At 42.8% G+C, this 13,713-nt stretch overlaps 1 protein-coding gene across 2 annotated transcripts in view; it reads left to right on the top strand.

Annotated features, from left to right (window-relative positions):
• Positions 1-13,713, top strand: part of CUL5 (cullin 5) — a 497,462-nt gene that overhangs the window by 444,852 nt on the left and 38,897 nt on the right. For both annotated transcript variants that reach the window (XM_069202325.1, XM_069202326.1), the window contains exon 18: positions 10,728-10,851. In XM_069202325.1, coding sequence (XP_069058426.1) covers positions 10,728-10,851 — 124 coding nt within the window. The remainder of the gene's footprint in view (positions 1-10,727; positions 10,852-13,713) is intronic.

Genomic DNA, 13,713 nt, shown 5'->3' with positions numbered 1-13,713 from the left:
AGTAGCCACCACTGCAGAACTTTTGCAGTCTCCTCTGACAACTGAATGAATTCTGATGGATTTCCTTGCTGTTAAGCTCATTGAGACTTCAAATTCCACTGCAGAGGCTGCATATGCTACCTGGCATGGTCCACAAGTAGGATACAGCATGCCAAGAGACCTAGAAGTCTGAGTGTCTCTTACTGAGACCCAGGCTGCAGACTGAAACAGTAGAATCATAGCCCGAATTACCTTCATGCGAGGTATAGATTGAAACAAAACCATATCCAGAAAGCCCGGATGAAAGGTAACCTCAGCAAAGGAGTTGAGTATTACTTGGGGGACATTGACGGTAAAACCCAACAATGTCAATATGTCGGCTATCACCTGGTGATGGTTGACAACTGCTTGAGGTGAATCTGCCTTTAACAGCCAGTCGTCGCAGTATGGAAAGACTGGTAGTCCCAACCTCCGAAGATGGGCTGTGACCATCGCCACCACCTTTGTGAACACTCAAGGTGCACCGGTCAGCCCAAAGGGAAGGACAAAGAACCAAAAATTCTCCTGTCCTACTTGAAAATGCAGATAAAGTCTGTGTAATTGTAGAATGGGGATGTGAAAATGTGCACCCCACTGATCTAGCGCCACCATCCAGTCTCCTGCATCCAAGGCAGATAGAACTAAAATGGGGTGAAGAACCCCCTCCTTTTTCAGTATTAGAAAATAGCTGGAATAACAACCAGTCCCTCTCCTCAAAACTAGGATCCTCATTATCGCCCCCTTTGCCAAGAGAGCCTGAACTGCTTTTCGAATAATAGACAAATGGTCCTCTGACAGATGTTATAGTAGTGGAGGAATGCCCAAAGTGAATGACTGAAAAGGCAGAGAATATCATTGTACCAAGATCTGAAGCACCCATTGATCTGACATTATGCTCTTCCATGGCAGTAGTTAATTGCTGATGTACTCCCAAATCGGCTGATCGTAAGGCACCAAGTTCAACTTAAAGAGTCTCTGTGGTTGCTGTGGGAGATTGGGAGCTGGAGTTTGGGCAGAATGTTGCATCTGAGTGGTTGTATGATGTCTGTCTGCTGCACAACCACATCTCCTAAAAGCCTGGGTGGTCTGTTGCACTGGTGGCATAAACCGTCGGCCTCTGAAGTTGAAATCTTCAAAAACCTTCAATTGAACGCTGCTGCTGTGATAGTTGAGGAGCCTGAGGTGCCAAACCTAAAGAACGGGCCGTGGATTTGCTCTCTTTAAATCTAGGTCTACCTGCTTTTTCCCCAAACAACCTTATACCATCAAATTGCATGCTCATGAAAGAATATTGGATAACTGAGGAAGAACCAGTTAAGTGGATCCAAGCATGCCATCTTATCACCACACTGGTCCCCAGTGCTGTACTTAAACAGTCTGTGTTATCAAGACCACTTTTTATTGAAAATTGTGCTGCATCCTGTTCATCCGCAACCAACTCTGCAAGATCTTTCGAGTTTCCTCTGGGACTGCAGGTAAAACATCAGCCACTCCATCCTATAAAGCATGGGAATATCTTCCCAGCAGATAAGAAGTTTTCACTGACTTTAAAACCAAAGTAGCTAAAGAAAATACCTTTTTGGTATAAGCCTCCATCTTTTTAGACTCTGCATCAGGCGTGGAAGTAGGCAAAGCATTAGTACATCTTGTTGAACTATTAAGCGTTCTCAAGTTGGATGTTGTAGCAAAAATCCCGCATTGCCTGGGTGTCAAACAATGTCTCTCCTCAATTTGTTGATTAACTGAAGGACAAGATCCTGGTTTAGCCCAGGTGCCTATTAAAACATACATCAAGGCCCTATTAAATGGTAACAAGGGCTCCTGTGAAGCACTTGCTGGATCTCTGTCAGTAAAGTTGTTTTAACCTCTTGTGTGGGCAAAAAATGATCAAGTTTCTGCTTCCCTACGTATGACAGTGGCAAATGATGCTGCCTCCTCAGTAGTGACGATTGTTGTAGGACATGACAATCCAACATCAGGAGAAGTGTTGATCACTTGTATTTTGCAAATCTTGCAAAATATCATCCTGAAGATACTCTATATCAAAAAGAATCTCCTCCCTTGATAAAACCAGTTCTGACCAAGCGTAAGCCAAATGCGATGCTAAATTGCTTTTAGAGTCCAAAAGACCGATCGGACCTAGTACCAGCATTGTCAATCTCTTCATCACCTGTGGCCTTGAATTGACAATCTGCAGTGTCAAGCATGGCGCCAAAAGTAAAGGTGTCAAAGGTTCCATATTCAATGGACCCAATGTTGTTGGCCTCACAACCAACCCAAGAATCACTTTTAGTGTTGAAGATGGATTCACTGACGATTGATCAACCAGAGGCCCCTGGAATCCATGGAGCCAGAAGGAATGTCAGATTCATCGGAACACTGCTAGTGATGGTCTGTAGCCTTCTGAAGCTGCTGGCCCTGATCTGGCTTTGCTACCTTACTGGATGAGAGATGAAAACGTAAGGATGCCGAAGGTTGTCCTAACATAGAGGAATGACCTAGGGGAGCAATTCCATCCCGAAGACTCTAAATGGCGGGAATGATGAGAGTAGCGTGACACAGTGGATCCATGTTTGCTCTTCTTATGGCTCTTCCTAGATTTGCTTGACTCCAATAAAGTTCTATCTTTTGAACGACCTCTTGATGGTGAACAAGATAGTCTTTTTTTGATAAACGTTTTATTAATTTTCCAGCCACAGTTTGGTAGTATCTCTTATCACAGCTATAACATGTGGCAGTGTGTATATCATCATTACATATCAACATTTCATCCATATATATTGAGCAGGCAGAATTCGGATTCGGAATAAACATCAAATTCTTATCACTATCTCCTTCCACTCTCAGCCGTTTTATACCCATCACTCCTAATGCTTTAGAAACCCTAAATTACCCTCTTGGTCTCTCTGATGTGCATGGTGCTTCTGATTCCAAGCTTGTACCTCGTGCCTCCACCCACCCTCCCCATGCAAGAAGGTCTTCTTGACCGCAACACAAATCAACGCGCCATTGACATTGAACAAGTTTTTGACTTTCTCAATTCGGCTACTGTGAGCCTTGTTCATCTTGGCACATGACGAACATGACTTTGAGTAATGTCCCAAACCAAGACACCATAGACATACATTGTGTGGGTCTGTGACCAACATCTGCTGGGTACAGGTCATACAAAGTTTAAAACCTCAAGATTTAGGTGACATTTGTACACCACAAGTAATATCTAATAGAAATTAAAAGACAACTGTTGAATGACAGTTAAAAATCTGTATCCATGTCAGTTGGTGTGAAAAGAAAGAAACGGACGCTAGCCCAAGGTGTATATATATTTATATATAAATGAAAGCTGACGTCATGAACGCATGAGATAGTTGTAAGCAGAGCCATGATGAGACACCTGTTGATGCTGGAGGATATTGCTGCACTAAAGTTTCTGGATCCAGTCTGATGTCTGGATGTATTAGATAGGTGACAAAACTGCAGTTAGAAGTCTCTATCAGACATTAGTGAGCTGCTGCTGTGTTACAATATTGACCACACAAGTCACTCTCCCTGAATATTAGATGTAAACACATTTCAAATTTTAATGAGTGCGCCTGTGCACTGTCAGTTTCTTGGCCTAAGAAAGTAAGAAAGAGAAGAGCTGAAGTTGGATCATAAATTCGAAGCTGTTCCAGAGAGGGGTCCCCAAAATTCTTAAGATGTCCTTAGCTCCGCGTCAGCAACATCTGTGCTGGAAATGACATGCTTCACGCCTGCTCACTGATGTCAGTTCTTACCTTTCTGCACCAGATATCTCTGATTCATGAATACCTACCCTCAGTCGTGTTTTATCAACTGTTGTCAAACCCTTTTTTGAAGGATTTTCTCTCTTGATGTGACAGGCTGTTCTCCCAAAAAACCGACTGGTTTCAAACCATGTGGTGCTTTTTACAGACAGATGTCTGTGACAGACGCACACTTCATTTGTTTGTGGTGCTTGGAGAGGGACCCAACTCCAAGACATGCAATGACTGCCTTGCCGTGCCCCCAAGGCACTAATGAAGCGATCCCTCAAGCTCCTAAGGTCCTGATAACATTTGCGGAATCGAACACCGCGATTGTCATCCTGCTCAAAGTCATCTGGGAAGTTGGGTAAGTACCACAAACATAACTCAAAGAAGTTGAAGAGTTCTTTGATTTCGCTGGGCCCATCAAAGTCTTCTGTTGAGGCATTGGAGCACTGGCACTCCAGGTCTCTCACCTTGGCAGCACCTGGGTCATGGTCCACTCTGCCCTTCCATGACTTTTCCGGAGCCAGAGGGGCTCTTGCTCAGCTTAAAGATATTTTTTTGAGGCCATGCACATCATAATTTTGCGACTGGCCTAGCCCCTCTGGAGGGCTTTTGATCCCCCACAGAGCTGGAAGGGCCCCCCTGGATCCTCACCAGCAGGTTAAACATCGGCACCAATCGGATTTCAAGGATTCTATTTTGGATTCAAAGCACTCCAGTAAAACTAATGTACTGTGACAGGATTGAATGAAACTGAAGCTCTTTTGAAAAGGCCACATATCTCCTGTTTAACAATTTGCAAATGTGACATCACCAGAGTTTTGTAGGAATCAACCGGGGCACTAATATCAGATATTGATTGTTGGCACCCATTTGATGTGGTCCGTAGGTCTCTGTGTCACTGACTCGAACGTTCCTCCACTTCACCTGAGTCTAGGCCAGATCTCTCCACAAAAGATTTTAGGCTTCAAGTCTTTTGGAAAATGCCGCAAGGAGATCTTTCTCTCAGACCCCATTATATCTACATGTGGTGTATGGTGTTCAAGCATTCTGCCACAGTCTGATTCTTATGCCTCCTTGCACTCAAAGGCCCTTAAATAGTGGGTAGCCAAAATATGTTTCCACACAGACTCGTTAGTCGTGAAACAGACCCACTCCCAGTACGTTTCAACAACGTTCCCCAGCAGCAACTAAATCTTATTGTTGGGGAAAACTTGTCATCAAAAATGTTAAGACCTGAGTTTCTGCATCCATGAGCCGACACTTCATAGGTCAAGCTTGCAATGCTGGATCTCTTCAGAATGGCTGTACCACCCCCTGCACCACTTCTCAAGAGGAAGCCACTTCTGTGGGGATGGTGACTATAGCGGCTCTGACCAAGATGCTTTGTGAAGTTGCACCTCAGTTGAAGTAGAACCTAAGGAACCATCCCCCCATTTGTTTGGGTCCTCCCTGGGCACAAGCGCTGACCAGGGAGGGGCTTTAGTTCCATCAAAGCAGTAGATTCGGGGACAAAATATCCATAGAGTGAAAGACTTGGTCAAAGCTAATTTTAACGACATACTATATTTATAGTCCTCCCTCAGGGTCACCCTTTTGGATGAAACCTTTGGCTCACATTCAGATGTCTTTGCTATTGAGTACGACGACTATTGCACTAGGGACTGGCTGGTCTTGATCATTAATTCAGCAGTAAGATGTCCGACCACTTGCTGGTTAAGGTGCAAGCCAGTGAGAACAACCTGAACTCCCTAGTGCACATTTCAGTTTTTAAAAAGAAACTTGAAGAAATTAATTCAGATCACACACAATAGAAGGAGTTTCTCACCAAATCCAAATTGACCAAATTGAGGAAGTATGTGCAGAAATTTAGCTATGAGAAAACATTCCTATACACTGCAGAGGATTATTATGAAAAAACCCAAACTTCTACCCAGGCACCAAGATGCCAACCTAGGCTCAGGGCGACTCCCCAGAACTTGACTTTTAGTTTAGACAAAGAGAGAAGTAGTGGTAGCAGTGATGAGGATAGCTATGGGGGAAATTATAGACCATTCCACCCTGAAGTGATGACAAATCTCCCTATGTTGCCATTTAGATACTGGCCACAGGTGTATCAGGGGCGGCCTCCTTTTTCATACACAAGCAGAGGCCACAACAGAAACAGACACCCAGGGTTCAATGGGAAGGCGAACAGCCACCACAAATAATGGCAGAGAGCAGGGGGAAGGAGACTTTCCCATCTACAAGCAGAGACATGACATCATAGATTCTGAGCACTACTGAGCTCACAGCTGAGGAACATAAGGTCCTGTCTAAAGGATTAGGTTTTGTCCCCACTTCAAGCACTGATATGTTCACATGGCATACTGAACAGGCCCAGTTTTTCAGACGCCTCAGGCTTCAAGAAAGAAATTGTCCCCAGTGAAGACTCGAATACTGGCTTGAAAAACGAATCCAAGTTTCAGCTGCCCACTCAAACACTACCATGCAAGATCCTTTTTCTTTGAGCAGGCTATTCTGAGGGAGATTGAAGACATCAATCATAATGACAGACATATCTTTCGTAACCTTACACAGAGAGTCCCAGGCACTAGCAGCCTTGAGAAGTAACAGCAGCCTCATGATAAAACCTGCAGACAAGAGGGACGCTATTATTGTCATGAACAAAACTATGTACAGTGCTGAATGTAATTTCCTCTTAGCTAACATGGGTAACTATGAAATACTAAGGAAAGATCCTACTCCAAGATTGATTAATACGTTAAAGCCGATGGTGGAAGAAGCCAGTTCCAGTGACTGGATTACCCAGCACAAATCCAAATTACTCGTAGCAGAGAAACCAAGAATACCTAAGTTTTGTTTTGCACCCTACCAAAAATACAGCAAACTTAGATCATCCTCTCTGGGTAGACCAGTACTGTCTGGTACTGGGTCACTGTTATAACCATTGCCACAATTTGAGCACTACTGAGCTCACAGCTTAGGAACATAATGTCATGTCAGGTGCATCTGACCAGTGTATTTAAAGGCAATGCAAAGATAACAATGTATTTTCGGGAGGAAGAGCTGCAAATACTAGGTTAACTGAGAGGAAAGCACCTTATTGAAGTAAGCGGGATATAGAAGGGCTAATGACTGGTTCATTTTTGATTGGGGATCATGGCACTCTTAACTCAATTTTTGAAATCCCCTACTCTGACCCAAACTGTGATCAAAGGGGTTCCTGGGGCTTTCCTCCACGTGGTTCAATTGATCCTTAGCTTGGGTAAGAGCAATGTTCAAACATTTCATTGTGTGATACTGCACATATATTGTGAATGTATGTGATACACATGTGGTGTGGAGCGACATCACTACACTGCATGTGGTTCTAGTTTTTAGGTCGAGCGCACAAGCGCTTTGACCTGTTGTAAGTATTGTGGGATTTTAACCATGCCCACCGCACGCCCATCACTTTCACTCGTTCCTGGGCTTGTCTTACAAAAATCCTTTGTTATCACTGGTAAATGCTTTACATTTGTCCCGCCTTGGGGCGGTTTTGTTACCACTTTACAGACGGCCCCTGTTACAGGGATAACTGCACGATTGCCAATACGTTTGACTGCGAGCAAACTTCTTTTTCTCTTTGTCTCTCTCCTTCATGCTCATGCCGGCGATGGCCCTTTGAATCGGCTCACTTATGTCATCTGTTTTACTTTTCATTTTCAATTTAAGTGGCAAGGAAAGTCCAGTTAGGAATTTACAACACTAATAGCTCTAACTCGAGCAAACACAAGACTCACTGCATTACAAATGCTTGTTTACCTTTATGTTGGACTATCTTCGTACAGGTGACCAGAGGACCTGAAAGAAATGGCTGTTACAATCATAGTTTTACTTATATCAAAATTGTATGCAAGTGGTGTGTGCTCTAATGAGATCCTTTGCATGTCGTGGACTCTTAGGAGCCACCTTGGTAGAAACATGACAACACTTTTGTGGTGTTCTAGTTCTCTTACACTCCACGCCCAGTTTTTAATAATGAGTGGTACTCCAGTAAGTAAAATTCATATTGGTTTACCACACTGCTTTTGAGCCATTTAGTGAATACATAGCTCCATCAGAGCTGAGAAAGTGCCTCTTTGACTTCATGCTGTAGGCCCACTCTCCATCAAGCCAGGGTTTTGGAGAGCGTGGGGTTGCCCATTGATGAAGCATGACACATGGTAGATGTGTGAGGACATCCAGTCAACTTTGTGTGTTTCAAAAAGTGATTAGATAGACGGGAAGAAGCTAGTAGATAGAGACGGCGAAACAACCCTGGGTAGAGCTTTCCCGGGACACTTTCACAGTTGACTCAGGTGGCCTTTTTGTGAAAAGAACAAATACTTTTGCCATATGGAGGATGATGATCCAAAAAGCTGATTATCTCCTGCTGCCTTATAATACCGATGCTGGGACATGTTTGGATTTTAAAAAAAAAACACTAATGGCTAGGCAAATTCACCAGAAAATGATATTCCCTACTGCAGTAGCACCACCGTGGAGGTGGTTTCATCTTTTATGACAATCACTCCGAAGGTGGTAGAAGCAGTGGAATCAAACTTGTATTCAACAGAAGTAAACACAAACACTCAGACAGCAATTTTACAATCAACCACAGCAACAGCACATCCCTTGCTTCCGGTTAGTGAGGCTGCATTGAACCGCACCGTTGCTCTGTGGAAGAAGCCACTTAAACTCTTCACCCTCATGACACCACCTTCCAGTGGGAAGGAGATCTTTGCATTTAGTTGCCAGGTGGGAGGCAATCACACAGAATGCCTGTGTCATTCAGGCTACATCACTCCCTTCTACTCTGCCTTACTAAGCCACTGCCAGAATGTACTGTACACAACACACACACAACCATTTAGATCCTTGCTTTGCTGGAAAAAGGAGCCATAGAACTGCTTCCTCCAGAGGAAAAGGGCATGGGATTCTGCTCCCTTTGATTCTTGGCCCCTAAGAAGGAGGGAGGCCTAATTCCCATCCATTATCTCTGACTTAAAGACTTTTTCATACAGCTTTACCCCATCCAGGAGCTCTGCATTCTGAACTTGTTAACCTGGCAGAACAAGTTCAAGATGTTGTTAATAAACCACATCATATTGGATTTAATTTGTAGAGATTGGTTGGTATCTCTGGACTTCAGGACACCTGCTTTCGTATTCCTTTTCCCATAATCCACAGGTATTATTTGATCTTCATAGTAAGGTATCAGTGTTGTCAGATTTCAGCCCAGCATTGTGACTGACAACATCCCATGCGTCTTTACAAAGGTGCTGCCAGTAGTGGTGGCTTCACTACAAATATGTCCATATATTTACATACTAGAACGAGAGCTTGGGAAAGCAGGGTCTTCAACACTGGTCAATCAGCTTCTCCAAGGAATGATGACTATGCTCCATAACCTGGGCTCTACCATCAATATCCAGACGTTCAACTTTCTCCCATGCAGAGGTTGGCCTTCTTTGGGACTGTACCCTACACAACCTTCTCTGTGTTCAGCCAGGCCTTCTCTGCTTCTTAGATGATTACGGATATTCAAACGATGTTTCTGATTCAAGTTTAGATCGCTGCACTCCAGGTCTTCCTGCGACTCAAGATCTTTTGATTTCTATTGGTGCCTCATGCCAGATGGTGGCTGAAAGCCCTGTAGACGTGCCTTAGGAGTTAGTGGTTTCATCATGGGGAAATCCTTGCAGCTCATCTACAGATCTTACATTCTGGTCATCTAGATCTGTAATGGTTAGTGGATCCCTCCAGCCTTTTGGTGGAATGTCCCTCAGTCCTCCATTGGTGCAGGCTACTGTAGTTACACACGTAAATATCCTTAAGCTGTGGTTGCTCCACCTTGCTATAAATACCCTTCCATGTTAGGGAGTGCCATTCAAGTTCTGTCTGACAACATCACCTCCATCCATTACATTAACCGACCCCTGCTCCCAGCTTCCCCCCCAAAATGATTAGTTGCTTATTAATCTCTCTTAGACATTTTTATAACACCCTAGTGGATTAGTTTTCAGTCACCCCAAAAGTGTTCCTTTTGTTCACAGTGACTTTTGTACCGATTACGCATTTTATATTATACTTGCCAGGTGCTATCTTGACCTTAAGTAGTATACTTAAGTTGCTTGTTTTGACTTGTATTGTCAACACTGGCATGTTTTTGGGACCTGCTGTTTTTTTATGTGAACTGCTGTGTTTTGGGGACTCCCGTAATTGTGTGAAAAAAAGTGATATTACACAATGTCAACTCTCGGCTCACCCTGCCACACAACTAACTTCATATCCAAAGGGGTGCTTACTGATTATCTTGAATGAAAACTTCTTGAGGCAATGCCCTATAGCCTGTTGTCCATGTTTCAGATAAAAACACATAAGGCCTTATATTTCTCATGTCTACTCTTGATCTGTTGAATTCACTTCTCATTTGTTTTAGGAAACAATATTCAAAAAGCTAATTATTCACAAGTTCTATGTTCTTTTTCTTCAGGGTACATTTTGCTATGTAAAGTCTACTCCCAAATCACACTACTTTCCTTTTTAAAAGGAGTTAATTTCACATGATTTCTTATGAAGTGGTTATGCCTCTGAGACCACACCTGGGGGAGCCCCCTTTTAATGATAACCAAGAATGCTGTGGTGAGAGTATGTAATAGTGATCTATTATCTTTCCTGTAAAACCTGAGGTGTACCAAAATGTGTACTTCTGCATGCTCATAAGAATCTACCAAGTAAATTATACAACAAATTACTAGTCTTCAGAAGTAACATGACATTTACAGTCTGGTAACTACCCAGGTGAGAGGATAGTACACCTAAGCATAACTAAAGTAAGCAGTAAAGGTAGTACCAGATGTATATTACATAAGTTAATTTGTTTGCTTAATTTCATTACTCCTTTCTTTCCAGAAAAAATGCTAAAGTTCAGAAAAGGGGAAAGATAAATTTGATTGGAAGATTGCAGCTCACCACAGAAAGAATGAGAGAAGAGGAGAATGAAGGAATAGTTCAGCTAAGAATATTAAGAACTCAGGTAAGTAAAATTGTGAAATACTAAGGGCCTACCTCAGTTTCGTTTATATAAATAAATATTCATATGTATGTTTCTTTTTTTTAAAAACAAATACAAAACCTATACTTCAGCTTTATAGTTTAATATTAAAAATGTATACCAAGAAGGGTTTAACCATTGTGTGTGTGCACTCCCGCATTGAGAGAAATGTTAGAAAGTTTTGCTGTCCATTACTCTGAAGAACACAACTATACCAAATTTTAATGGCTCAGTGGCATTTCCTTCCCTCTGTCTTTTCCTGGTTTGATGATTGTTCAGTAAGCTGATTTTGAGATATAAGCCAAATTGTGAGGCATCAATGTCAATGTGCCTGAGCAGTTTATTTGATTGTTTGCAAACACCAGAACAAAATGGAAAGTCAATTGCCAACCATAAATAATTAAAAACGTGCAGTTGACACTGACTGGCCAATCATGTGAACGTTTCACGAATGTGGCAAGGAAAGTAGAAAGAATGGCTGCTTTTGAAGGCTTCATAATAAACCTCCTCTAGAACCTAAACTATACTTTGTCTTATGGAGGTAAGCAGTTCATCCATCCAAGCTCAGAGATTTCATCTTTGTGAGATAGTCAGTAGCACTGCTAATTTTTCTTAACTTTCAACTTTTATGTTCTTCTGCAACCAGTTAGATACTAACCTCCGAAGGATATATTTGCATATTAATATCTATAGATTTTACGCATCTTGAGTTGCTATACATTTTAACAAAATACATTTGAAAGGTGTAATTGATTTATCTTGTATATATGTTGGTTGCACCCTCTTACAGGTTTATTGCATCTGCACCTACAAACAATTTCTGATAGATACATCTTTCTGCATATTCTTCACAGTAAGAGTATGGCAGTAGGTGTCAGACCAGTCCATGAAAACCTTTCCCTAACAGTAGCTCTAGAGTGCCACCTGGTTGTTCCTTGGAGGTGCGACCATGGCTCTGTGTGCCAGACTTCTTATCACTTGCATATAATAAGCTCCAACCTGTGCTTTGACATAAGTACCTGATTTTCACACCATATTGACATGATCTTGAACCCTCAGCTGTAACAGCGACTAGGGTAAATATCTCCAACGAAAATTTGATTGTTCAAACCTTGCTGTAAGAGCAGCAGCAGCAGATATCTTTATCGGATCCTCATAACAGAGGCTTGTGGAGTCTTGGATACAACAATAACTCTCTGTGGCATGTGTGTTGTGGTCTTTAATACACATGAAGGTCATCGGGAATTAGGAGGCCACGGAACGAAATGAAAGCCTATGGGTATCCTTTCTCCTACAGGCTGGACTCCAGTGAGTGAATGGTATCCCAAAAAGATATTTCTGAAAAAGTTACACAGAAAGGTCAAATTCTCTTCTTCAGGGAAACAATCCCGTTCTCAGAACCATTCTTGGTCACAGCATTATCCCCAGAAGTCAGGCTCTTTCTCTGAGCCAATTATGGCGTTGCAAAACAGTACCCTAGTATTTCTAACACCATCTGCCAACCACAGTCAGGTCAAGGCCTTCCATCTGGCTTTGTTAGGTATCTTCAGGACCGCTTGAATACGCTTTTGGCCACTCTCTTAGGGTGGATTCCCTTACAACGACTTTGGAAGCTGCAACGCAGATGCCTCTGAATTCTCCATTTTCACAGTCTCTGTACTCTGCACCTAAGAAGTTGAAGACTGCAACACCATCCCATCTTTGTCCTGCGTCATCCACATTGCCACTCCCAGAGCAAGTGTAGGACTTGTATTTGGAGTGGTTGCCAGCTCTGTCTCGAAGTTGGCTGAATTATCTGAGTGGCACAAGAGAAATTTGCCCTGGTGGAGAAGTTATTCAGCTTTGGCTCGGACACCATTATTATGCTTGATAAGAATTATGGATGTATGGAAGAAGGTGATTCAGATACACCACCTCTGCCCCCACCCCACCCCACCCCCAAACAGGAAAGCTATCATCTTCTGACAGTGAATTGTCTTCCACTTTTCCACCAGTTGGGACTAGATCATGACATACCAATTGGTCATGCAGTTGATCTGCAAGAGTTAAGTTCTGCCCTTCTAGACCCTTCCTCCGGACTCTCTTCACTTCAACAGGATATGCTCTTCGGTCTACACCTCAATTTTGTAGGCAGAGGTCCTTGCTGAAGTAAGGAGTCTTACACATGGTGCTTCAACAAGACAAGGGGCACAAGATTTTACTCCCTTTACTTTTTGGTCTTCAGGGAGGACAGAGGTTTCAGACCCATTGTGGATCTCTGCCCTTGAAATTTTTCATTTGGCAGGACAAGTTCAGGATTTTATTTCTGAGGCAGGGTGCTGGCCCTGATTGTGATAGATTGATTGACTTCTTGGAACATTTATGATGCTTGCTTCCATCATTCAAACCTCCCTTATCAAAGGCTTGTCCTGATATTCTCTGTGGAGGTCCCAGTACTATCAGTTTGCAGTCTTGACACTCGGGCAGAAGACTGCCTTTAGTTTTTTCACTCAAGTGCTTGCAGTTGTGGCAGCTTCACTGGGGCTGTCAGAAGTCTGTGTTTCCATACTCTGCCAGCTTGCTGGTGAAGACTAATTCCCCAGTACTGGTTGCATAACCTCTTCAGTGCATGATGACTCTTCTCCTTCAGTTGTTCTTCACAATCGGTGCCTTAAAGTCCCTCTTCACTTTAATCCAAAGGTTGTCCTTCATTGGTGCGGCTCTAGACGCATCCTGCATAAAGGGCTTTCCTCCTCCTCATAGGATGTTTTGCTTTCACTAATGACCGAGCTGACAAAAGTCTCTGGAATGCACTTCTTAGTTTAAAGAAGACATTTATTATTATTCCACCACGAGGTTCCTGAA

Source organism: Pleurodeles waltl, chromosome 8 (genome assembly GCF_031143425.1).
Source record: "Pleurodeles waltl isolate 20211129_DDA chromosome 8, aPleWal1.hap1.20221129, whole genome shotgun sequence".
NCBI classification, from domain to species: Eukaryota; Metazoa; Chordata; class Amphibia; order Caudata; family Salamandridae; genus Pleurodeles; species Pleurodeles waltl.
Note: the sequence above shows the minus strand (reverse complement) of the source record. Positions and strands in the feature narration are given on the sequence as shown.